Source organism: Lissotriton vulgaris, chromosome 6 (genome assembly GCF_964263255.1).
Source record: "Lissotriton vulgaris chromosome 6, aLisVul1.2, whole genome shotgun sequence".
Classification (NCBI taxonomy): Eukaryota; Metazoa; Chordata; class Amphibia; order Caudata; family Salamandridae; genus Lissotriton; species Lissotriton vulgaris.
The window spans coordinates 562,792,825-562,817,808 of record NC_141694.1 but is presented as its reverse complement, the minus strand read 5'-3'; the positions used below and the strand labels follow the sequence as shown (position 1 = coordinate 562,817,808).

General features: G+C 51.6%; 1 protein-coding gene across 2 annotated transcripts in view; it reads right to left on the bottom strand.

Annotated features, from left to right (window-relative positions):
• The window catches only part of DOP1A (DOP1 leucine zipper like protein A), a 1,079,867-nt gene that overhangs the window by 162,803 nt on the left and 892,080 nt on the right, over positions 1-24,984 (bottom strand). For both annotated transcript variants that reach the window (XM_086926553.1, XM_086926552.1), the window contains one exon: positions 3,277-3,386. In XM_086926553.1, coding sequence (XP_086782679.1) covers positions 3,277-3,386 — 110 coding nt within the window. The remainder of the gene's footprint in view (positions 1-3,276; positions 3,387-24,984) is intronic.

The following is a 24,984-nucleotide window of genomic DNA, read 5'->3' as shown; positions in this document are numbered from 1 at the left end:
CACTATTAAGAGGTTTTATTTAGAAATGACAAAATTAAAGAAAGATGATTTAGAGAAATGGATAGATAAGTGGTCTACTGATTTAGATATAGGCAGGGATATCTTTAGTGAGTCATTAGAAATGGGGATTAAAATGCTGTGTTCATCGTCCCTTCAGGCCCAACACTATAAGATATTATACCATCTATATTATATACCCGCGAAGATTGCCCGGGGGGGGGGGCACATCTGGTATTACTTGTTTTAGATGTGGCAGCACAGAGGCTGATCTGATACATATTTTCTCAGTTTGTCCCCATTTGGTTAAGACGAAACAGGATATTGTGAATTTTTTCCGGAATGCACTGTCAACAACAATAGAGTTAACACCAGCTATTATGTTATTGGGGATAAGTGTTGACGGGCAGTCGAGTTGTAGAAACTTTATATTTGTAGCAATGGCGATCCTGAGATTGTTAGTGGCTTCTGCTTGGCTTGATCCTAACCCTCCATCATACCATCAATGGTTAGGTAAAGTACTGTCAATACAAAAACTGGAAACAGCCATTTATGCTAGGAAGAGAAAAAAGGGTAAGAAATTGGGTATGCAAATTTGGGGTCCTTTTATTCGATGGAAGTTAGGTACTGACTGTTAAAAAACCAAGAACCTGTCTAGATGAATATTTGAATATGTATGTATGATCCTGTGTTCTATTGTATTGTAATTATGGTGCCCTGCTCATGTTATAAAGAAAATGGGGAAAAAAATTTCAATAAAAAAATTAAAAAAAAAAAAAAAAGGGAAGGAAACAAGCTTCCGGGGACCGGTTTCTGGCATTTCAGCCGTCTTCGGCCCGGCTTTTGAGAAGGAGTCAGGTGTCACTTCAGCACGTTGATAGTGAATTTCCAGAGAGTGAAGGAGATCTTAGTAAACACAAATGTCCACAGGTCTAACACCCTCTCCAAAGAAGAGGTGAAAAGCACGAATCGATATAAGCAAGTACTCATATATTCACATGGAGTGAGTCCTATTTAAGAGGACGGAATCCCATCACCCACCGAGGTGGCATGCTTGTCCATCTGGGATCTCCTCTTGGTTGCAAAACATAGTGCAACCAAGGGCTACAACTCCCTCACTGTGAAGGAGGATCTCGCGGATGTTTTAGTTGGATCAGTTGGTCGGATCTCCTAGGATCTGTGAAGCATGAGACTATTTTTTTGTGGTGAGTGTTTGCAGTGCAGAGAATGGTGATGAAGTGAAGAGATATTAAAATTGACTACCAAGCGTCAGAAGAAATTTTAATGGTTGACTCTTGGTGTCAATGGTTAAAAAACAGTGCAGGCGCGATCTGAAAAAATTGCCGAGCGCGCTGGTTAATATTGAGGGTCTAGAGTCCCTCTGTATATAGTCTAGGGTCCAGAGTGTTATTCATGGTCAGGAAGTCCAACAGAAGGGACCACCGACAGCAGGGGTCCTCCTCCGGGACCATGGGCAGCATCTGTGCAACCGAATCCCACAGTGCATGGGAGAAACAGCCCAAAAGGCATGCATTGTTCACTGACCGCAGTGGAAGAAAACCTTTTCTTGCCTAAGGTGTCCAGTCCAACCAGGATGTCGATAACAGCTTCATTAAAAGGTAGAAGCCGTTCTGAGAGGGTCTCTCCCTGCTGAAGTACCTGTGTCAAGACATTAGTCTTGACTTCCACTGAGTGCAGGCTAAGCTCCAGTACCTCGGTTCTCCTTCTCACCACCATAGCAAAAGAAGCTCCCTCCTCTATTGCCTCGGTAGGAGGAGAGACTATACCAGTATCTGGGGAGGTGTCCAGTCCACTGGCGTCCGCCAAGTCCTCACATCAGTCTATGTTGGGGTCAAGATGCTGGAATTTCTCAGGATCCAGTAGCCCCTTCCAATCTTCCCCAAGTCCTAGTCCATTAGAATAGGGCTCAGGCTTTATTCTGGAGGGCAAGGCTCAATTTGGCGTCGGACATGGCCCACTGGCTCATTGTCGGAATCAGTGATGAGAATCAGTAGAGTTAACATCAGGACTGGAGTCCGGGAATATCGAAGTGGTATGACTGGCAGGGTCAGGATCCGTCCATGAATCCAAGGGCCTGACTGGCACCGGGGGCAAACCCACCGGCGGAGAATCACTAGGGGCCACTCCTGAACCTACGGGGCAGGACGGCGCACCAGTGGGGACAGGCCACCCAAATATGAGGTGCATGACCTCATAAACTTTGAGAGTTGGGCAGGGGTCGCTCTGTCTCCCGGAAACTCGGGGAGGCATGGAGTTGGCCCAGGTGCAGGATCAATGGCGCAGCCAGACCTTGAATGATAACGCTCCTCGTCTCGTGGGAAGACTTCGACGAATGGGGCGAATTTGAAGACCTCTTCAACTTCTTACTCTTTTTTTTTTCTTCAGGGACTTACCCAAACACCCAGACAAATTCGACTGCAACAAAGATCGATGACTCCGCGACCGATCCCAGGACATCCTCTCAACCTGGATCAAGACAGTCACTGCGCCGCACATCGAGTGGCAAGAATCTTGAGGAACCACTCCCTCAAGTCCTTGGTGTGTATGGCACGGCAGTGGATGCAGGTCTTCTATTGTGGCGCACTCAGGGCACCAGAGGCAAACAAGTTGTGGGTCCATCAGCGACATCTGTCAGTGGACATCACTGCCACACCAGCAGAAAAATCTCTAAAAACTTTGACAAAAAGTCAAAAAAGGTCTGTCAAAAAATTACTGAGTAAGTTCTCTCAGGATCTGCGCTGACTGGTGCTGAAAGAAAAGAACTTACGCCAGCACGCTGGGATGGTGCCTATGCAGGTATTGCGCACATCACTTCTGGCACAGACGATGACACCATGTAGAGCCGAATGACACCACCTACCAGCGTGCAGAGGTACTGATCAGAAAAATGTCCAGATCCAGTAGGACAACTAGGGATAATTCTAAGGTAAGGCACCTGTTTCTAGACGTCTTTATCAGATTAGAACATATATCCTTTAGCTTAATCTTTAAGATTGCACAGGAAGACGCTTCTCTAAGATCTGCTGTAAGGCATATTCATGTACCAGATTCAAGAAGGTACTATGTGATTTTTCTTTGAAAGTAGGTCTGCTATTTCAAGACTTTGATGTTTATTAAAATTAACAATTGACTAATGGCAGTCACTGCAAAACAAATCAGATCCCAGAGTGAAAATATTGGCATGACTACATTCATGTTAGAAAATAAGTAAATAACTAATGTCTAAATCTCAACAGATAGTCTAAAAAGTTATACTACCTGTGATTGCGGAGGTAGGGAACAACATAATGCATAATATTAACTAGCAGTGGGATAACCTTCTCCTTTTCATCACTGTAGAACACCATATCCAAAAGATGAGCTAAAACCTGTAACGCAAAGAAAGAAACTGTGCTATAATCAAAGGAAAACATAAGTTATTATTAGTTGAGTGTTTTAGCTATGCACTTGTACCAACTACTATGGGTATTATAACCAAACCTTAATTAGTGCAATTTGCTTCACTGTTAAAAAATATAAGAAACTGTTTATTGCAAACAAAACACAAGTAACAATTTCAATTTCTTAATGAATGTGCAGCACAAATTCACCTCAAAAATTCATAAATCAACTCAGTATGGGCTCAAAGTTAATATTACAGCCACTGAAAAACATAATGTAGCTAATTACATTTCACAGTCCATGATCCTACTAATTCAAGACATCATTGTAGATTTAGATTCACAAGACAGTTGTAGGTTTCCTTGCATACTATATGTCCTGATTTCTATTTAGAATATGTGCACACAATTCCTTGAAGCTGAAAAACAGTACTGGATCATTATGAAGATAACTAGAAAACATTTAGGTTTTGCATTGTTTCCTTAAGGTAGAGTTTATGGATACACAGATTTTACAAGGAAAACCTCAGACCCCAGAAATGTAGGACCCTGTATGTTGTTACAGGAACCCTTAGCAGAGGAACTTCCAAAAGAGTCTGAAATGATAGCCAGACAACAACAAGCAATCAGTGGAATGATCAGAAGAAGTTGTACCCAAGTATATTTTCTTGCCCCAAGAATCAGGTGGGAAATTACATGTTGAAAGGTAGAAGGTCTCTATAGAATATAGAGAATTGAAATACAAGAAGTTGTGGGGCATTTAAATAATCTAGGCATCAGCCTACTAGAGCCTCGATGGAATTCCTAGATGAGAATCTTTTCCAGAGGACTGGGCAGCTGGGTCCAGCTGAAAATCACTTTGAACGGAACGAGTACTGTTGTTTGCCCTAGTGGGAAGATATTTTCATAGGTTTTCTGGAACATGATCATTAGGAACCTCAGTTTGATGGAGGTGGCTAGTACAGTTACTTTAGTAAGGCATTTCTGGAGGCTGTTCCTATGCTATTTTCATAGGTTTTCTGGAACATGATCATTAGGAGCCTCAGTTCGATGGAGGTGGCTAGTACAGTTACTTTAGTAAGGCGTTTCTGGAGGCTGTTCCTATGCTGGGTGGTAAGTTGGTAACCACATCTGAAGTATGGAAAAACTCTTCCCCTTCCTGCACAAAAGGGCACCTGCTGTCTACGCTGCAGTATTTCAAGGGAGCGAGTGCTGATGGTGTCAGATTGAAAACATTGTCCACATTGTTCCTGATGAGGTGTCACCATCGAAAAGCATGTCTAGGATACGAGGCTGCACCTCCAGCCCGAAGTAAGTTACATTCAGCATCCTTGGTCTCCTTAAAACTACTGCTCCTGCCATTTGCCTAAATGTGTAGCTGGTTCAGTCTGTGACCCCGAAATTCAAAACAACGTATGATTACTCCCCTTCATGCAGAATCCTCTCCTTACTTGACTTCCAGAAGAAGTTCAAGGTCTGGGGCCATGTATGCCCATGTCTGTGAGCCATAGTGGCTGACTACAGCCAGAGGAATGTGGTAGTTTTACTGGAGGATGTAGCCAGGGTGGAGAGTCTCTTGACAAAGTTGTCCATCTTCCTATTTTCTCTATCTGGCAGGGTTGTACATGGGAAAAACAGGCTTCTTGTAGCTTGCATTACCGCAGCCATCCTTACCTCCAAAGCCTCTATTTAATTCTAGGCAGATTTATCTTTTTCCTTTTGATAAAATAATTCAAAAAACATATTTTTCTCCATTCGGCTACATCATGTGAAGGCACAAAATCTGCTTGACTTCTCAGGTAGGTTTAAGGCCCCATTAAGGCTGTTCTGGTCTCAGTTATGGATGGCCTTTGAGCCAACTCAGATGTTGGCATGATCAATGCTCTTGCATTATTTAATCTGTCAGTAGCATTTGACATATGTAACCATGCATTCCTGCAGGATCAACTCCTCATCGGTAACCTTGCAGGAGCTGTTCTAAATTGTTTAATTTCTTTCCTGAACCAGCATTTGCAATGCAATAGGTGTCGCATTAGGAAAGTTTGAGCTGTTGGTATTGTAAATGACACATTTTTTATTTATGTGTTAGTTTTGAAAATAGCGAAATAGCTTTGTCATTTACAATGCCAATAGTTATAACTTTCGCAAATGTGACACTTATAGCATTTGTAAAGCAATATGTGTTGTATTTACGTGACTTAGATGTATTGATATTACAAATAACAATGGATTTAAAAAAAATAATTAATACTTAAATAAAAGTTAGTGTCATTTATAATGGCATTAGCTTAAACTTTTGTAAATAACTTTTGTGAAGATTATGTTCAGTGTATTTTATTGTGACGAAAATCCAAGAACAGAAGTGAAATATTAACAACTTTTTGTGACATTTGTAATAAAGCTTGAAACATTGAGAGAACATATTTGAACCAGTTGTTGTTGAATGGTTGCACAGATTGATGCTGTGGTGGCGCTGAGTGATGTTGTGGTGGCGACGAGTGATGCTGTGGCATTCAGTGATGCAGTGGTAGTGCATAGTGATGTTGTGGTGCCCCTGAGTGATGCTGTGGTGATGCAATGGATAGATGGAGTGTCTGCAATAGATAGAGTGAGGGCGATAGATACAGAGAGGGTGATAGATAGAGTGAGGGCGATAGACAGAGTGAGGGCGATAGACAGTTAGAGTGAGGGCGATAGACAGTTAGAGTGAGGGCGATAGATAGAGTGAGTGCGATAGATAGATAGATAGATATATAAATAGATAGATAGATAGATAGAGCGCAATAGAGTGAGGGTGAATGATAGATAGATAGATAGATAGATAGATAGATAGATAGATAGATAGATAGATAGATAGATAGATAGATAGAGTGAGTGAGGGTGATAGATAGAGTGAGGGCAATAGATAGAGTGAGGGGGATAGATTAATGGTGTGAGGGGCGATAGAGTGAGGGCGATAGATAGATAGAGTGAGAAGCAATAGATAGAGTGAGGGCGATAGAGTGAGTGTGATAGATAGAATGAGGGCGATAGATAGATATATAGTGTAATTATGTGGCATATAATTATGTGGCACTGAGTGATATTTGGAGTGTATGTGGCATTGAGTGTAGTGTAATTATGTGGCGTGTAATTATGTGGCACTGAGTGGTATTTGGAGTGTACATTGCGTTGAGCGCAGTGTAATTATGTAGCAACATAATTATGTGGCACTGAGTGGTATTATGAAGAGTGTATGTTGTGATCAGTAGAGTGTAATTGTGTGGCGTGTAATGATGTGGCCCTGAGTGGTATTGTTTGGAGTGTATGTTGCATTGTAATTATGTAGCATATAATTATGTGGCACTGAGTGGTATTGTGTGGAGTGTGTGTTGTATTCAGTAGAATGTAATTATGTGGTGTGTAATTATGTGGCACTGAGTGGTATTTGTAGTATATGTTTCATTGAGCGAAGTGTAATTATGTAGCATATAATTATGTGGCACTGAGTAGTATTGTGTGGAGTGTATGTTGCATTGAGTGCAGTGTAATTATGAAGCATATACTTATGTGGCACTGAGTGGTATTGTGTGGAGTGCGTTGCATTCAGTAGAGTGTAATTATGTGGCGTGTAATTATGTGGCACTGAGAGGTATTTGGAGTGTATGTTGCATTGAGTGCAGTGTAATTATGTGGAGTGTAATTATGTGGCACTGAGAGGTATGTGGAGTGGTGGTGGAGGTGGTGGATGTGGACATGGTGATGGAGGTGGTCGCTGGAGTCGTGGTGGATGTGGTGGTGATGGACATGGTGGTGGTGGACGTGGTGGACACGGTGGGTGTGGATGCGGGGTGGTGGATGTGGTGATGTTGGGGGTAGACATGGTGGTGGTGGATGTGATGGTGATGGATGTGATGGTGGTGGATGCAGTGGTGGTGGACATGGTGGTGGTGGACATGCTGGTGGTGGACGTGATGGTGGTGGATGTGGTGGATGTTGTGGTGTTGGACATAGGTGGTGGTGTTGGACGTGGTGGTGGTGGTGGACGTGGTGGCGGTGGACGTGGTGGTGGTGGACGTGGTGGTTGTGGACGTGGTGGTGGATGTGTTGGTGGTGGTAGTGGATGTGGTGATGGTGGAGGTAGATGTGGTGGTGGTAGACGTGGTAGTGGCCTCGTGTTGGACGTGGTGGTGGCCTTGGTGGTGGACATGGTGGTGGTGGACGTGGTGGTGGATGTTGTGGACATGGTGGTGGTGGACATGGTGGTGGTGGTGAGGGTGGGTGTGGTGGTGGATGTGGTGGATGTTGTGGTGGTGGACATGGTGTTGGTGGAGGTGGTGGAGGTACTGGTAGGTGGATGTGGTGGATGTGGTGGTGGTGGATGTGGTGGTGGTTGCAGACGTGGTGGTTGTGGACGTGGTGGTTGTGGATGTGGTGGTGGTGGATGTGGTTGTGGTGGTGGATGTGGTTGTGGTGGTGGATGTGGTGGTGTTGGTGGTGGACATGGTGGTGGACGTGGTGGTGGTGGTGGACGTGGTGGTGGACATGGTGGTAGAGGGGGGTGTGGTGGTGGACATGGTGGTGGTGGACGTGTTGGTGGTAGGCACTGTGGTGGTGGACGTAGTGGTGGTGGACGTAGTGGTGGTTGATGTGGTGGTTGTGGACGTGGTGGTTGTAGACGTGGTGGTGGAAGTGGTGGTGGTGGACGTGGTGGTGGTGGTGGACGTGGTGGTGGTGGATGTGGTGGACGTGAAGATGGACGTGGTGGTGGTCATGGTGGATGTGGTGGTGGACATGGTGGTGGTGGATGTAGTGGTGGACTTGGTGGTGGACTTGGAGGTGATAGTGGATGTGGTGATGGTGGAGGTAGATGTGGTGGTGGACGTGCTAGTGGCCTTGTGTTGGACGTGGTGGTGGCCTTGGTGCTGGTGGTGGACATGGTGGTGATGGACATGGTGGTGATGGACATGGTGGTGATGGACTTGGTGGTGGACATGGTGGTGGTGGACGTGGTGGACATGGTGGTGGTGGACGTGGTGGACATGGTGGTGGTGGACTTGGTGGTGGAGGTGGGTGTGGTGGTTGACATGGTCGGAGTGGATGTAGTTTTGGTGAACGTGGTGGTGGTGGATGTGGTGGTGGTGGATGTGGTGGGTGTGGTGGTTGTGGACATGGTGATGGACGTGGTGGTGATGGATGGTGGTGGACATTGTTGGTGGTGGACATTGGTGGTGGTGGATGTGGTGGAAATGGTGATGCTGGACGTGGTGGGGGTGAATGTAGTGGTGGTGGTGGACGTGGTGGTGGTGGGTGTGGTGGTGGACATGGTGGTGCTGGACAAGGTGGTAGTGGATGTAGTGGTGGAGGACATAGTGGTGTTGGACATATTGGTGGTGGACATAGTGGTGGTGGACATGGTGGTGGTGGACATGGTGGTGGTGGTGGACGTGGTGGTGGTGGTAGTGGTAGTGGACGTAGTGGTGGTGGACGTAGGGGTGGTGGATGTGGTGGAGGATTGGGTGGTGGATGTGGTGGTGGGTTGTGAAAGTGGTGGAGGTGGGTGTGGTGGTGGTGAATGTGGTGGTGGTGGATGTAGTAGTGGATAAAGTGGTGGTGGATGTGGCAATTGTGGACATGGTGGTGGTGGACGAGGACGTGGTGGATGTGGTGGTGGTGGTGGGTGTGGTGGTGGTGGGTGTGGTGGTGGAAGTGAAGTGGTGGGCATGGTGGTGGTGGATGTAGTGGTGGTGGATGTGGTGGTGGATGTGGTTGTGGACGTGGTGGGTGTGGTGGTGGTGGACGTGGTAGACGTGGTGGTTGCGGACATGGTGGTGATGGACGAGGTGGTGATGGACATTGTTGGTGGTGGACGTGGTGGCGGATTTGGTGGACATGGGGGTGGTGGATGTGGTGGTGGTGGTGGAATTGGTGGTGGTGGAATTGGTGGTGGTGGTGGTGGTGGGTGTGGTGGACGTGGTGGTGGAGGTGGGTGTGGTGGTAGTGGACGTGGTGATAGTGGATGTAGTGGTGGTGGCCATTGTGGTGGTGGACGTGGTGGTGGTAGAGGTGGGTGTGGTGGTGCTGGACATGGTGGTGCTGGACATGGGGGTAGTGGACGTGGTGGTGGTGGACATGGAGGTGGTGGTGGAAGTAGTGGTGGTGGATGTGGTGGTGGTGGATGTGGTGGTGGTGGATGTGGTGGATGTGGTAGGTGGTGGATGTGGTGGTGGTGGAGGTCGGTGTGGTGGTGGACGTAGTGGTGGTGGACATGGTGGACGTACTGGTGGTGGACATACTGGTGGTGGATGTGGTGGATGAGGTGGTGGTGGTTGTGGACGTGGTGGTTGTGGACGTGGTGGTGGTGGACATGGTGGTGGTGGACGTGATGGTGGTGGACGTGGTGGTGGTGGATGTGGACATGGTGGTGGAGGTGGGTGTGGTGGTGGACGTGGTGGTGGGCATGGTGGTGGTGGACATAGTGGTGGTGGATATAGAAGTGGTCAATGTGGTGGTGGTGGTTGTGGATGTGGTGGTTGTGGATGTGGTGGTGGACGTGGTGGTGGTGGACGTGGTGGTGGTCATGGTGATGGTGGTGGTGGTGGACGCCATGGTGGTGGACGCCATGGTGGTGGATGCAGTGGAGGTGGACTTGGTGGTAGACTTGGTGGTGGTGGACGTGGTGGTGGGCATGGTGTTGGTAGTGAATGTGGTGGTGGTGAAGGTAGATGTGGTGGTGGTGGACGTGGTAGTGGCCTCGTGGTGGACATGGTGGTGGCAGACATGGTGGTGTGGTGGTCGACATGGTGGTGGTGGACATTGTGGTGGTGGACGTGGTGGTGGTGGAGGTGGGTGTGGTGGTGCTGGACATGGTGGTGCTGGACATGGGGGTAGTGGACGTGGTGGTGGTGGACATGGAGGTGGTGGTGGAAGTAGTGGTGGTGGATGTGGTGGTGGTGGATGTGGTGGTGGTGGATGTGGTGGTGGTGGATGTGGTGGATGTGGTAGGTGGTGGATGTGGTGGTGGAGGAGGTCGGTGTGGTGGTGGACGTAGTGGTGGTGGACATGGTGGACGTACTGGTGGTGGACATACTGGTGGTGGATGTGGTGGATGAGGTGGTGGTGGTTGTGGACGTGGTGGTTGTGGACGTGGTGGTGGTGGACGTGGTGGTGGTGGACGTGATGGTGGTGGACGTGGTGGTGGTGGATGTGGTGGACGTGGTGGTGGTGCACATGGTGGTGGAGGTGGGTGTGGTGGTGGACGTGGTGGTGGGCATGGTGGTGGTGGACATAGTGGTGGTGGATATAGAAGTGGTCAATGTGGTGGTGGTGGTTGTGGATGTGGTGGTTGTGGATGTGGTGGTGGACGTGGTGGTGGTGGACGTGGTGGTGGTCATGGTGATGGTGGTGGTGGTGGACGCCATGGTGGTGGACGCCATGGTGGTGGATGCAGTGGAGGTGGACTTGGTGGTAGACTTGGTGGTGGTGGACGTGGTGGTGGGCATGGTGTTGGTAGTGAATGTGGTAGTGGTGAAGGTAGATGTGGTGGTGGTGGACGTGGTAGTGGCCTCGTGGTGGACATGGTGGTGGCGGACATGGTGGTGTGGTGGTCGACATGGTGGTGGTGGACATGGTGGTGGTGGACATGGTGGTGGATGTGGTGGACGTGGTGGTTGATGTGGTGGACATGGTGGAGGTGGACATGGTGGTGGTGGACATGGTGGTTGTGGTGGTGGACGTGGTGGTGGTGGACGTGGTGGTGGACATGGTGGTGTTTGATGTGGTGGTGGACATGGTGGTGGTGGGCATGGTGGAGGTGGTGGACGTGGTAGTGGCCTCGTGGTGGACATGGTGGCGGACATGGTGGTGTGGTGGTCGACATGGTGGTGGTGGACATGGTGGTGGTGGACATGGTGGTGGATGTGGTGACGTGGTGGTGGACGTGGTGGAGGTGGTGGTTGTGGACGTGGTGGTGGTGGACATGGTGGTGGATGAGGTGGTGGTGGTTGTGGATGTAGTGGTTGTGGTCGTGGTGGTTGTGGTGGTTGTGGACGTGGTGGTTGTGGACGTGGTGGTTGTGGACATGGAAGTGGTGGTGGTGGACATGGTGGTGGATGTGGTGGTGGTGGATGTGGTGGTGGTGGACGTGGTGGAGGTGGGTGTGGTGGTGGCCGTGGGCATGGTGGTGGTGGACATATTGGTGATGGACATAGATGGGGTCATTGTGGTGGTGGACGTGGTGGTGGTGGATGTGGTGGACGTGGTGGTGGTGGTGGACATGGTGGTGGACATGGTGGTGGTGGATATGGTGGTGGTGGATGGGGTGGTACATGAGGTGGTGGACATGGTGGTGGCAGTGGGCATGGTGGTGGTAGTGAATATGGTGGTGGAGGTAGAAGTGGTGGTGGTGGACGTGGTAGTGGCCTTGTGGTGGACATGGTGGTGGCAGACATGGTGGTGTGGTGGTCGACATGGTGGTGGTGGACGTGGTTGTGGTGGACGTGGAGGTGGATGTAGTTGACGTGGTGGTGGATGTGGTGGACATGGTGGAGGTGGACGTGGTGGTGGTGGACATGGTGGTGGTGGACGTAGTGGTGGTGGATGTGGTGGTGGTGTGGTGGTGGACGTGGTGGTGGTGGATGTAGTGGACGTGGTAGTGAATGTGGTGGACATGGTGGAGGTAGACGTGGTGGTGGTGGATGTAGTGGTGGTGAATGTGGTGGATGTGGTGGTGGTTGTGGTGGTGGATGTGGTGGTGGACGTGGTGGTGGTGGACGTGGTGGTGGTGGACATGGTGGTGGATGTGGTGGTGGTGGATGCAGTGGTGGACGTGGTGGCGGTGGGCATGGTGGAGGTGGGTGTGGTGGACATGGTGGTGGTGGATGTGGTAAGATGGTGGTGGTGGTGGAGGACGTGGTGGAGGTGGTTGTGGACATGGTGGTGGTGGACATGGTGGTGGTGGATGTGGTGGTGGTGGATGTGGTGGTGTTGGTGGTGGACATGTTTGTCATGGTGGTGGTGGATGTGGTGGTGGTGGACGTGGTGGTTGTGGACATGGTGTTGATGGATGTGGTGGTGGTGGAGGACGTGGTGGTGATGGAGGACGTGGTGGTGGTGGAGGACGTGGTGGTGGTGGAGGACGTGGTGGAGGTGGGTGTGGTGGTGGTGGACGTGGTGGACATGGTGGTGGTGGTGGACATGGTGGTGGACGTGGTGGTGGTGGATGTGGTGGTGGGGGGATGTGGTGGTTTTGGACATGGTGGTGATGGACGTGGTGGTGATGGACATTGTTGGTGGTGGACATTGGTGGTGGTGGACATAGTGGTGGTGGATGTGGTGGACATGGATGTGGTGGACATGGTGGTGGTGGACGTGGTGGTGGTGAATGTGGTGGTGGTGGGTGTGGTGGTGGAGGGTGTGGTGGAGGTGGGTGTGGTGGTGGTGGACGTGGTGGACATGGTGGTGGACGTGGTGGTGGTGGATGTGGTGGTGGTGGATGTGGTGGTTTTGGACATGGTGGTGATGGACGTGGTGGTGATGGACGTGGTGGTGATGGACATTGTTGGTGGTGGACATTGGTGGTGGTGGACATGGTGGTGGTGGATGTGGTGGACATGGTGGTGGTGGACGTGGTGGTGGTGAATGTGGTGGTGGTGAATGTGGTGGTGGTGGGTGTGGTGGTGGAGGTGGGTGTGGTGGTGGAGGTGGGTGTGGTGGTGGATGTGGTGGTGGGTTGTGGACGTGGTGGAGGTGGGTGAGGGGGTGGACGTGGTGGTGGTTGACGTGGTGGTGGATGTAGTAGTGGTAGACGTGGTGGTGGTTGACATGGCGGTAGACATGGTGGCTGTGGATGTGGTGGTAGACGTGGTGGTGGACATGGTAGTGGTGGACATGGTGGTGGTGAAAGTGGTGGACGTGGTGGTGGTGGTGGTGGACGTGATGGTTTTGGACATGGTGGTGATGGACTTGGTGGTGGTGGTGGAGGATGTGGTGGTGGTGGACGTGGTGGTGGTGGATGTGGTGATGGTGGACGTGGTGGATGTGGGTGTGCTGGTGGTAGACGTGGTGGACATGGTGGTGGTGGACGTAGTGGTGGTGGTGGTGGATATGGTGGTGGGTGTGGTGGTGGTCGTGGTGGTGGATGTGGTGGTTTTGGACATGGTGGTGATGGACGTGGTGGTGATGGACATTGTTGGTGGTGGACATTGGTGGTGGTGGACATGGTGGTGGTGGACATGGTGGTGGTGGACATGGTGGTGGTGAATGTGGTGGTAGTGGTGGGTGTGATGGTGGAGGTGGGTGTAGTAGTGGTGCTGGACATGGTGGTAGTGGACGTGGTGGTGGTGGACGTGGTGGTGGACGGAGTGGTGGTGTATGTGGTGGTGGTGTATGTGATGGTGGTGGATGTGGTGGTGGAAGGTTGTGGACGTGGTGGAGGGTTGTGGATGTGGTGGAGGTGGGTGTGGAGGTGGGTGTGGTGGTGGACGTGGTGGTGGTGGACGTGGTGACGTGGTGGTGGAGGTGGTGGAGGTGGTGGTTGTGGACGTGGTGGTGGTGGACATGTTGGTGGTGGATGAGGTGGTGGTGGTTGTGGTCGTGGTGGTTGTGGATGTGGTGGTTGTGGACGTGGTGGTTGTGGATGTGGTGGTTGTGGACGTGGTGGTTGTGGACGTGGTGGTTGTGGACGTGGTGGTTGTGGACGTGGAAGTGGTGGTGGTGGACATGGTGGTGGATGTGGTGGTGGTGGATGTGGTGGTGGATGTGGTGGAGGATGTGGTGGTGGATGTGGTGGAGGATGTGGTGGTGGTGGACGTGGTGGAGGTGGGTGTGGTGGTGGCCGTGGTGGTGGTGGGCATGGTGGTGGTGGACATATGGGTGAAGGACATGCGTGTGGTCAATGTGGTGGTGGACGTGGTGGTGGTGGATGTGGTGGATGTGGTGGACGTCAAGGTGGTGGACATGGTGGTGGACATGGTGGTGGTGGACATGGTGGTGGACATGGTGGATGGGGTGGTACATGAGGTGGTGGACATGGTGGTGGCGGTGGCCTTGGTGGTGGACATGGTGGGGGTAGTGAATGTGGTGGTGCTGGAGGTAGATGTGGTGGTGGACGTGGTAGTGGCCTTGTGGTGGACATGGTGGTGGCGGACATGGTGGTGTGGTGGTCGACATGGTGGTGGTGGATGTGGAGGTGGATGTAGTGGACGTGGTGGTGGATGTGGTGGACATGGTGGACGTGGTGGTGGTGAACATGGTGGTGGTGGACGTAGTGGTGGTGGATGTGGTGGTGGTTGTTGTGGTGGACATGGTGGTGGTGGACCTGGTGGTGGATGTAGTGGACGTGGATGTGGTGGACATTGTGGAGGTAGACGTGGTGGTGGTGGACGTAGTGGTGGTGAATGTCGTGGATGTGGTGGTGGTTGTGGTGGTGGACGTGGTGCTGGACGTGGTGGTGGACGTGGTGGTGGACGTGGTGGTGGTGGACGTGGTGGTGGTGGACGTGGTGGTGGTGGACGTGGTGGTGGACATGGTGGTGGACGTGGTGGTGGGCGTGGTGGTGGTGGATGTGGTGGTGGTGGATTTGGTGGTGGACGTGGTAGCGGTGGGCATGGTGGAGGTGGGTGTGGTGGATGTGGTGGTGGTGGACATGGTTGTGTTCGTAGTGGTGGTGGATGTGGTGACGTGGTGGTGGTGGAGGACGTGGTGGAGGTGGTGGTGGTTGTGGACATGGTGGTGGTGGATGTGGCGGTGTTGGTGGTGGACATGTTTGTCATGGTGGTGGTGGTGGACGTGGTGGTGGTGGACGTGGTGGTGGTGGACGTGGTGGTTGTGGACATGGTGTTGATGGACGTGGTGGTGGTGGAGGACGTGGTGGTGGTGGAGGACGTGGTGGAGGTGGGTGTGGTGGTGGTGGACGTGGTGCACATGGTGGTGGTGGACATGGTGGTGGACGTGGTGGTGGTGGATGTGGTGGTGGGGGATGTGGTGGTTTTGGACATGGTAGTGATGGACGTGGTGGTGATGGACATTGTTGGTGATGGACATTGTTGGTGGTGGACATTGGTGGTGGTGGACATTGGTGGTGGTGGACATAGTGGTGGTGGACATGGTGGTGGTGGATGTGGTGGACATGGTGGTGGTGGACGTGGTGGTGGTGGACGTGGTGGTTTTGGACATGGTGGTGATGGACGTGGTGGTGATGGACATTGTTGGTGGTGGACATAGTGGTGGTGGACATAGTGGTGGTGGACATGGTGGTGGTGGACATGGTGGTGGTGGATGTGGTGGACATGGTGAATGTGGTGGTGGGTGTGGTGGTGGAGGTTGGTGTGGTGGTGGAGATGGGTATGGTGGTGATGCTGGACATGGTGGTAGTGGACGTAGTGGTGGTGGACATGGTGGTGGTGGACGGAGTGGTGGTGAATGTGGTGGATGTAGTGGTGGATGTGATGGTGGATGTGGTGGTGGGTTGTGGACGTGGTGGAGGTGGGTGAGGTGGTGGACGTGGTGGTGAAATGTAGTGGTGGTAGACGTGGTGGTGGTGGACATGGCGGTAGACATGGTGGCTGTGGATGTGGTGGTGGACGTGGTGGTGGTGGACGTGGTGGTGGTGGACATGGTAGTGGTGGACATGGTGGTGGTGAAAGTGGTGGACGTGGTGGTGGTGGACTTGGTGGTTCTGGACATGGTGGTGATGGACGTGGTGGTGGATGTGGTGGTGGTGGTTGTGGTGATGGTGGACGTGGCGGATGTGGGTGTGCTGGTGGTGGACGTGGTGGACATGGTGGTGGTGGACGTAGTGGTGGTGGACGTGGTGGTGGTGGATATGGTGGCGGACGTGGTGGTGGTGGCGGACGTGGTGGTGGTGGATGTGGTGGTGGTGCTGGATGTGGTGGTTTTGGACATGGTGGTGATGGACGTGGTGGTGATGGACATTGTTGGTGGTGGACATTGGTGGTGGTGGACATTGGTGGTGGTGGACATGGTGGTGGTGAATGTGGTGGGTGTGGTGGTGGAGGTGGGTGTGGTGGTGGAGGTGGGTGTGGTGGTGGTGCTGGACATGGTGGTAGTGGTGGTGGACGTGGTGGTGGTGGACGTAGTGGAGGACATGGTGGTGGTGGACATGGTGGTGGTGGACGGAGTGGTGGTGGATGTGGTGGGGTTGGATGTGGTGGTGGATGTGGTGGAAGGTTGTGGACGTGGTGGAGGGTTGTGGATGTGGTGGTGGACATGGTGGTGGTGGTGGACGTGGTGGTGGTGGTGGACGTGGTGGTGGTGGACGTAGTGGTGGTGGACGTAGTGGTAGATGTAGTGGTGGATGTAGTGGTGGATGTGATGGTGGATGTGGTGGAGGGTTGTGGACGTGGTGGTGGGGGACATGGTGGTGGACGTGGTGGTGGATGTGGTGGTGGACATGGCGGTAGACATGGTGGCTGTGGTGGTGGTGAGCGTGGTGGAGGTGGGTGTGGTGGTGGACACGGTGGTGGTGGACATGGTAGTGGTGGTGGTGGACGTGGTGGTTCTGAAAATGGTGGTGATAGACGTGGTGTAGGATGTGGTGGTGATGTACATGGTGGAAGATGTGGTGGTGGTGGACGTGGTGGTGGTGGATGTGGTGGTGGTGGATGTGGTGGACGTGGATGTAGTGGTGGTGGACGTGGTGGTGGACGTGGTGGTGGTGGACGTGGTGGTGGTGGACGTGGTGGTTTTGGACATGGTGGTGATGGACGTGGTGGTGATGGACGTGGTGGTGATGGACATTGTTGGTGATGGACAATGTTGGTGATGGACATTGTTGGTGATGGACATTGTTGGTGGTGGATATTGGTATTGGTGGACATAGTGGTGGTGGATGTGGTGGACATGGTGGTGGTGGACGTGGTGGTGGTGAATGTAGTGGTAGTGGGGGGTGTGGTGGTGGTGATGGGTGTGGTGGTGGAGGTGGGTGTGGTGGTGGTGCTGGACATGGTGGTAGTGGACGTAGTGGTAGTGGTCATGGTGGTGGTGGAGGTAGTGGTGGTGGAAGTAGTGGTGGTGGACGTAGTGGTGCTGGACGTAGTGGTTGTGGACTTAGTGGTGGTGGATGTGGGGGTGGTGGATATGATGGTGGATGTGGTGGTGGATGTGGTGGTGGGTTGTGGACGTGGTGGTGGTGGTGTATGTAGTGATGGAGCAAGTATTCGCATGTTAAGCGTCTTGCTTGTATCAAGAACCACAAATAACTTTAATAGACTAATTCAACCTGTTTGTCTTACTAATATTGCACATTTTTCACTACACGGTGTGTCCCAGAGACACTTGCCTATGTGTTTATTAATCTTAATACGCTTGCATTTAAAATGGTCGCCGCTTTGTGGGAATTTAGTCTGCGCATGCGTCGGTCATACCCATGTGATGTGACGCACTCGCAGTTCTGGAGGGAATTTGTTGCTCATGCGCAATACAGCTGACAATGGCCGCTTTGTTTTCTCACATGCTCCGTGCTTGCATTGCCGCTTTCGTAAAGCTGTCTATCCTGCTTAACTCCTAATGCTATAGTTATTATGAAGTAAGGTATGTAGTATAGCCATTTCATGGTATACAGTGTATTCATTTTTTCTGTGTTTCTAAATTGTTTTCACTTGCTTTTCATATATCGCATTCTTTGGGCCTGAGAGACGCTTACTACTCCATATTTGAAGCTCATATGGTCCCAGTCACGTGATGGGGGAAGAGAAAGTCATGCAGCAGTGGAACTCAGCCAGCTGGCAGCCAAAGCCAAGATGTTCATGACAATCGACCTGTAACCCAGCAGGACGAAGCCGAACTGTACCTGCATTTGCAACAATTGTATTTAACCGATGTGTACCCCATTGTTCTCGGTAAAACATATGCCATGGGAAGTTGGAATTTAAGGGGTGGGTTCAAAAATGAATATTAAGCCTGAGAAAGTCTAAATTTTAGGTGATGTGATGGCCTAACCTCCTCCTTTGACCAATCAGAATTTAGGGAACCTTTCACTTGCAACATTGGTGGGTGGTACACTGACCCGAAAACAGTATAACTAGCCTAAGTTTAGCTAGAGAAATTGTCCGACTTGTCCGAATAGCTGACCTGTCACTGACCCAACAAACTCTATAGGTGATTGATACAGAGAGCTGCGGAGCACTCTGTCCGTAATTTCCACAGATTCAGTTGGGGTTTGGGAAACCTTAAGTGCTGGCGAAGCACTTTGCTGAGAGATTCGAGAACCAAATCGGGGTTATTGGCAGATTCCTTGCAGAGAGGGGGTAGCGCAGGCGTTGCATCCGAAGCTGCAGGTGTTGGTCGTACCCTTTGGTGAGCCCACTCCTGACCTGAATCCTTGGGTCATCCTGTCCTGACTGTCCATGAGCTGTACCTGCTCGCCTACTGGCAACCTAAGTCATGAGGGTCCTTTCCCGCTTTTCCAACTGACCCGTGGCCAGGGTTAGTCTTCGATCTGTCGTAGGTAAATATAATTTATGTGGGTGTTTGTCTTTCCTAAACCTATTTCCTAACGTCCCGAATAAAATATACTCGCATACGTTCCTTTTCCTCCCGATGTTCTATAAATGAGATTTTCGTGCATTTTGTCTATTAGCTTGTTCCAATTTCTACCTACCCTTAGTCAAATGGCGAATCGTTTGCATACATAGTTTGTTCCATTCTTACCCCCCCTATAGAGAATAAGTACAAATTGCATAGGTTTCGTTTTCTCTGAACCGTTAGTGAGTTTTGAAAGTCTATTTTGATTAGTACTTTCCCTTTCTTTACCCGCCTTTAGTGAAGTTGTGAAAGTCTACCAAGCTAAAAATAGCGTGTTCCTTATTTCTTCCTTCCCTTTATTTTTCAATTTCCAAATTATTCTTACTCTCATTCATAGCTATACGATATTTCTAATTCTAGTTATAGACAGTTTGATCTTTGTAAACCTGTGGCTCATGGCATATGACGAAGATGATGGCTAGATAAAGGTGTTCAAAACTTCCTGCGTCTGTGGTCATTATAGAGTACAAACAGTTATTTCAATGCTACATGGTATTTTGGTGTTGTCTACTTACTCCCACAGCTAGCTCCCTGATTCATTATGATCATAGGTACCTGTGGTAGACATGGCGGTGGACATGGTGGTGGTGGATGTGGTGGACGTGGTGGAGGTGGTGGTGGTGGACGTGGTGGTGGTGGAGGTGGTGGTGGTGGTGGTGGACGTGGTGGTGGTGGTGGTGGACGTGGTGGTGGTGGATGTGGTGGTGGTGGTGGATGTGGTGGTGGTGGAAGATGTGGTGGTGGTGGATGTAGTGGTGGTGGATGTAGTGGTGGTGGATGTGGTGGTGAACGTGGTGGGTGTGGTGGTGGTGGATGTGGTAGTTGTGGACATGGTGGTGATGGACGTGGTGGTGCATGTGGTGTGCATGTGGTGTGCATGGTGGTGGTGGACATGGTGGAGGTGGTGGATGTGGTGGTGGTGGTGGATGTGGTGGTGGTGGGTGTGGTGGTGGTGGACATGGTGGTTGTAGACATGGTGGTGGATGTGGTGGACATGGTGGTGGTGGACGTGGTGGTGGTGGATGTGGTGGTGGTGGTAGTGGTGGTGGATGTGGTGGTGGTGGTAGTGGGTGTGGTGGTGGTGAACGTGGTGGTTGTAGACATTGTGGTGGATGTGATGGACATTGTTGGTGGTGGACCTAGTGGTGGTGGACATGGTAATGGACGTGGTGGTGCATATGGTGTGCATGTGGTGTGAATGTAGTGGACGTGGTGATGGTGGACGTGGTTGTGGTGGATATGGTGGTGGTGGATGTGGTGGTGGTGGGTGTGGTGGTGGTGGACGTGGTGGTTGTAGACATGGTGGTGGTGGACATGGTGGTGGTGGACATGGTGGTGGTGGACATGGTGGTGGTGGAGGTGGGTGTGGTGGTGGTGGACGTGGTTGTGGTGGACGTGGTTGTGGTGGATGTGGTGGTGGTGGATGTGGTTGTGGTGGTGGTAGTGGTGGTGTTGGTGGACGTGGTGGTTGTGGACATGGTGGTGATGGACGTGGTGGTGGTGGAGGATGTGGTGGTGGTGGACATGGTGGTGGTGGATGTGGTGGTGGTGGTCGTGGTGGACATGGTGGTAGTGGACGTAGTGGTGGTGGACATGGTGCTGGTGGATGTGGTGGTGGTGGGTGTGGTATTGGTGGACGTGGTGGATGTGGTGGACATGGTGGTGATGGATGTGGTGGTGATGGACATTGGTGGTGGTGGACATGTAAATGAGGGTGTACTTGTAAAGCGCACTGTGACTCCAAGGAGTATCCTGGCGCTGAAGACTGCTGGGGAACCCGTCCTGGTTTTCCCTGCGAGATGGTCCCTTTCTGAGTATCTCCAAGGTGAAAGCAGGCATCCCCGGCGTCTGTGGGGGGCCGTTGTAGAGATGAGGCAAGCTTAATGCCCAGAGTTGCTGAGTGTGTTCCCTGGTTAGAGTAGGCACCGAGGCGAGAATTATCGAGTCTGTTTGACCCTGGTCCACGACCCTGCCGCGTTGGGAATTGAACCCTGGTCCCGGGCCGTTCTCTGCTTACGGGTCTGCCGCCTCTAACCAGTGAGCTACACCACTCCACATGGTGGTGGATGTGGTGGACATGGTGGTGGTGGACGTGGTGGTGGTGAATGTGGTGGAAGTGGTGGTGGTGGGTGTGGAGGTGGGTGTGGTGTGGTGCTGGACATGGTGGTAGTGGATGTAGTGGTGGCGGACATAGTGGTGGTGGATGTGGTGGTGGTGGATGTGGTGGTTGATGTGGTGAATGTGGTGGTGGGTTGTCGACATGGTGAAGGTGGGTGTGGCGGTGGTGGACGTAGATTTAGTGGGGGTGGATGTGGTGTGGTGGTGGTGGAGGTGGTGATTGTGGACGTGGTGGTGGATGTGGTGTATGTGGTGGTAGTCGACATGGTGGTGGTGGATGTGGTGGTGGGTGTGGTGGTGGGTTTGGTGGTGGTGGTGGGTGTGGTGGTGGTGGATGTGGTGGTGGTGGACATAGTGGTGGTGGACATAGTGGTGCTGGATATGGGGGTGCTTGATATGGTTGTGGACGTGGTGGTGGACGTGGTAGGTGTGGAGGTGGTGGACGTGGTGGTTGTGGACATGGTGGTGATGTACGTGGAGGTGATGGACATTGTTGGTGGTGGACATGGTGGTGGACATAGTGGTGGTGGTGGACGTGGTGGTAGATTTGGTGGACATGGTGGTGGTGGAGGTAGTGGTGGTGGGTGTGGTGGTAGATGTGGTGGTGGTAGTGGGTGAGGTGGTGGTGGTAGACGTGGTGGTGCTGGACATGGTGGTAGTGGACGTGGTGGTGGTGGACGTGGTGGTGGATGTGGTGGTGGCCGTGGATGTGGTGGTGGATGTGGTGGTGGTGGGGGTGGGTGTGGTGGTGGACGTAGTGGTGGTGGACGTAGTGGTGGTGGATGTGGTGGTGGATGTGGTGGTGGATGTGGTGGTGGTTGACATGGTGGTGGATGTGGTGGTGGTGGACATGGTGGTGGACGTGGTGGTGCTGGATGCGGTGGTAGTGGACGCGGTGGTGGTGGACGTGGTAGCGGTGGACATGGTGGTGGACGTGGTGGTGGTGGACGCTGTGGTAGTGGACGCGGTGGTAGACATGGTGGTGGACATGGCGGTGGTGGTGGACACGGTGGTGGTGGAGGTGGGTGTGGTGGTGGACGTGGTGGTTGTGGACATGGTGGACATGGTGGTGGTGGACGTGGTGGTGGTGATGGGTGTGGTGGTGGTGAACGTGGTGGTGGACATTGTGGTGGTGGATGTAGTGATGGTGGACGTGGTGGGTGTGGTGGTTGGTGTGGTGGTGGTGGGTGTGGTGATGGACATGGTGGTGGAGGACGTAGTGGTGGTGGATGTGGTGGTGGTGGGTGTGGTGGTGGTGGGTGTGGTGGTGGTGGACATGGTGGTTGTGGACATAGTGGTGATGGACGTGCTGATGATGGACATTGTTAGTGATGGACATGGTGGCGGTGGACATGGTGGTGGTGGACGTGGTGCTGGTGGGCATGGTGGTGGTGGATGTGGTGGTGCTGGACATGGAGGTAGTGGACGTAGTGGTGGTGGACATTGTGGTGGTGGACGTAGTGGTGGTGGACGTAGTGGTGGTGGATGTGGTGGACATGGTTGTGGTGGATGTGGGTGGTGGACGTGGTGGTGGTGGACGTAGTGGTGGTGGAGGTGGTGGTGGACGTGGTGGATGTGGATGTGGTGGTGGATGTTGTGGTGGTGGACGCGGTGGTGGTGGACGTGGTAGTGGTGGACATGGTGGATGTGGATGTGGTGGTGGATGTTGTGGTGGTGGACATGGTGGTGGTGGACGTGGTGGTAGTGATAGACATGGTGGTGGACATGGCGGTGGTGGTGGACATGGCGGTGGTGGTGGACATGGTGGTGGATGAGGTGGACGTGGTGGTGGTGGATATGGTGGTGGACATGGTGGTGGATATGGTGGTGGATGTGGTGGATGTGGTGGTGGTGGAGGTGGGTGTGGTGGTGGACGTGGTGGTTGTGGACATGGTGGACATGGTTGTGGTGGACGTAGTGGTGGTGGATGTGGTGGGTGTGGTAGACGTGGTGGTGGTGGACATGGTGGTTGTGGACATGGTGGTGATGGACCCTAGTGTAATTTTCCCGATTCATGCCCTTATATAGGTATAAATCACCATGTCCATACATAGGCATAGAAATCATAACCATATTTAGACATAGCTCATGCAGTCCAAATACGGCATGGCTATTTCAACTAGTTCCGAAAATCCACAACGATTTCTGGGAAAACTCTGCTTCAGCAGCTAGGGACTTCCCCTTGCTTGAATATTGATTTATCCAAGAACTCATGGAGTTTTCAAAGAACTGAGACTCTTTGATGACGTTATTATGTCCACCTTTACGTCAATCTCGGCACCTTTAAGGTATAAATATGCTCACACTTGCCTTAGCAAACATGCAGTGGTTTGGAGCAGTTAGACTATCTACTTGCCCGACGCATCCTGCTACAGCAAGTGCCGAAGAAAGCCGACCCTCCAGCATACGCACTGAGAGAGACGCTGTCTTTTCTCTGACAGAAATCCAGCTCCAGTGTTTCCAAACTACCCTTGCGGGTTGTTGGGAAATCGAGTCCTGAGTCTAAGATACCAGACCTCCTTCATTCTAAACCAAGGTACGGAGCTGATTAGACCCTAGAGAAATCTTGGATTGATTCTTGGCAAAAAGAATACTGAATTTATGCTACACCTCACTTACTTCTTCCCTCGTACTAGACTTAGGTTAGGTACATCGGGGCAGGCGTATTTTAGAAGCACCAGTTGAGTACTTTTTAGCCTTTGTTATTTTATGTATGTATTTATCTATGGTCTAGAAACCATACCATGCTTTTACAGTATTATTTTAGAATACTCTTCTTGCTGTACGCATTATACTTTACAGCCAGTATTACGATTGTAGCAGTTCATTTCTTCTGCATGAGAAAGAAGACTGTTCAATAAATACTATTATTGAAAACGCCCACCTCTCTATATCTCTGCACCTCTGGTGAAACGAAGCATGCACGAATGACTGAATAAAATATCTATCTATTGTTTCCACGACTCTGAAGATCAGTTTTATCTTGGGGAAACAAAGTTGTCATGTTTATGCGGTTGTCAGAAACTAAATCCCTTCTTGTGAATTCGAGAAAGTTTCTAGTGAACTCTGAGCTAGCTGGCACTCACAATTAAGTTTAATATATTCGATAGAGACCTAGTAGACATAAGTCCTACGTCACATCTATAGGATATATTATTCCAATGCGCAGAGCCTATTGGGAATATAGGAACTACACTACAGTGGTGGGATGGACGTGTGGGTGGTGGACGTGGTGGTGGTGGACATGGTGGTGGATGTGGTGGTGGTGGATGTGGTGGAGGATATGGTGATGGTGGATGTGGTGGTGTTAGTGGTGGTGGACGTGGTGGTGGTGCTGCTGGCCGTGGTAGTGGTGGTGGACATAGTGGTGGTGGACGTAGTGCTGGTGGATGTGGTGGTGGTGGATGTGGTGGTGGTGGTGGACGTGGTGGTGGTGGATGTGGTGGTGGACGTGGTGGTGGATGTAGTGGTGGTGGATGTGGTGGTCGTGGTGGAGGTGGTGGTGGACGTGGTGGTGGTGGATGTGGAGGTGGTGGTACTGGTGGTGGAAGTGGGTGTGGTGGTAATCCTGCAGGAGTCTGCAAGCAGGCTGTGCAAAATTCAGCACCGCCTCTGGGCGTTTGTTGCAATGCACGGACTTCACACTGAATTTGACATCACGGTATAGTACACAATAAAACATTTCTTAGCACATAATTAAATCAGAAGCTCAAAAGAGCTCTTTCGGCATCTCTGGCAAGTGTGAATGAACAGCACCATAAACCTCTAAGAAACGAGACCAGAACGGGTAGGAATGCATACAGTGTAGTTTCTGTAAGACTTTTTCCGAAAGTGACAATTATCAAAACATAACTAAACCTTTAATGTTTATTTTACAACATCTAGATAGCGAAAGACTGGGATTCAATGATGAAAGCAGAGGTGACACCAAAGTAGCAGGAAGCAA